Genomic DNA, 795 nt, shown 5'->3' on the forward strand with positions numbered 1-795 from the left:
CATACACAGGTGTGGGCTGTTAACTATAAAAATCAATCTGAGATATGTAGTTAGTGAAGGAAACACATTTCCTTTTCAGACATGAATAATTCATTAATACATATAGGTCAGAACTGAAACCTTACTTATTGTTCACACAATGAAACCTGACTCTCCAAACTTAAATCTGACTCTGAATCCGAACTACCTTCCATGTGTTGACCATGACACTACTTGACCGCCAGTTACAGCGCTACTGAGCAGAATATGCGACGAAAGGCTGTTTCTGGTAGGCTACCATAGCGCTGATTAGGCTGGGTTGCTAGTGCACCGGCTTACACCCTCCCATTCACTCTTATGAGGCGGCTACAAAGTAACGTGCAACACCCCCTTAAAACGTCACGGGAGATTTCAATATTTAAAGATTCCAACAAGTGGGACGAAAGTTTTGCCCAAGAAGCTCTGTGAGTGGCAGTCCCCTGTAAAGGCTATAGTGCTATATCTTTTGTTCAGCCCGGATTTCAGGATACTTTCTTTTTGTTACCATGCCTCAGACGGTAACTCTGAGCGGCCCATCACCGTGGGGTTTTCGCCTTGTGGGTGGACGGGATTTCAGCACGCCGCTGACCATTTCGAGGGTATGTAGTGGCATGTTTTACAAAGCAACCGGCTTATTCCAAATACACGGGGGTACCTAAACGTTTTTTTTTAAACGAGGTTTTTTTACTGCTTCATTTTCAAGTAGGCTATATAGCCAATATATTCAAGTATTTTATAATTGTTGGCCGAGAATAATCGATCAAACCGTTCTGTATT

The 795-nt window shown here is 42.8% G+C and overlaps 1 protein-coding gene across 1 annotated transcript in view; it reads left to right on the forward strand.

The window, feature by feature from the left end:
• The first annotated feature begins 482 nt into the window (after window positions 1-482).
• pdlim4 (PDZ and LIM domain 4) overlaps window positions 483-795 on the forward strand; it is a 30241-nt gene continuing 29928 nt past the window's right edge. Inside the window, exon 1 of the mRNA XM_080833996.1 lies at window positions 483-617. Coding sequence (XP_080690122.1) covers window positions 525-617 — 93 coding nt within the window. The 5' untranslated portion in view covers window positions 483-524. The remainder of the gene's footprint in view (window positions 618-795) is intronic.

This window comes from Sprattus sprattus (genome assembly GCF_963457725.1).
Source record: "Sprattus sprattus genome assembly, chromosome: 1".
Taxonomy (NCBI): domain Eukaryota; kingdom Metazoa; phylum Chordata; class Actinopteri; order Clupeiformes; family Clupeidae; genus Sprattus; species Sprattus sprattus.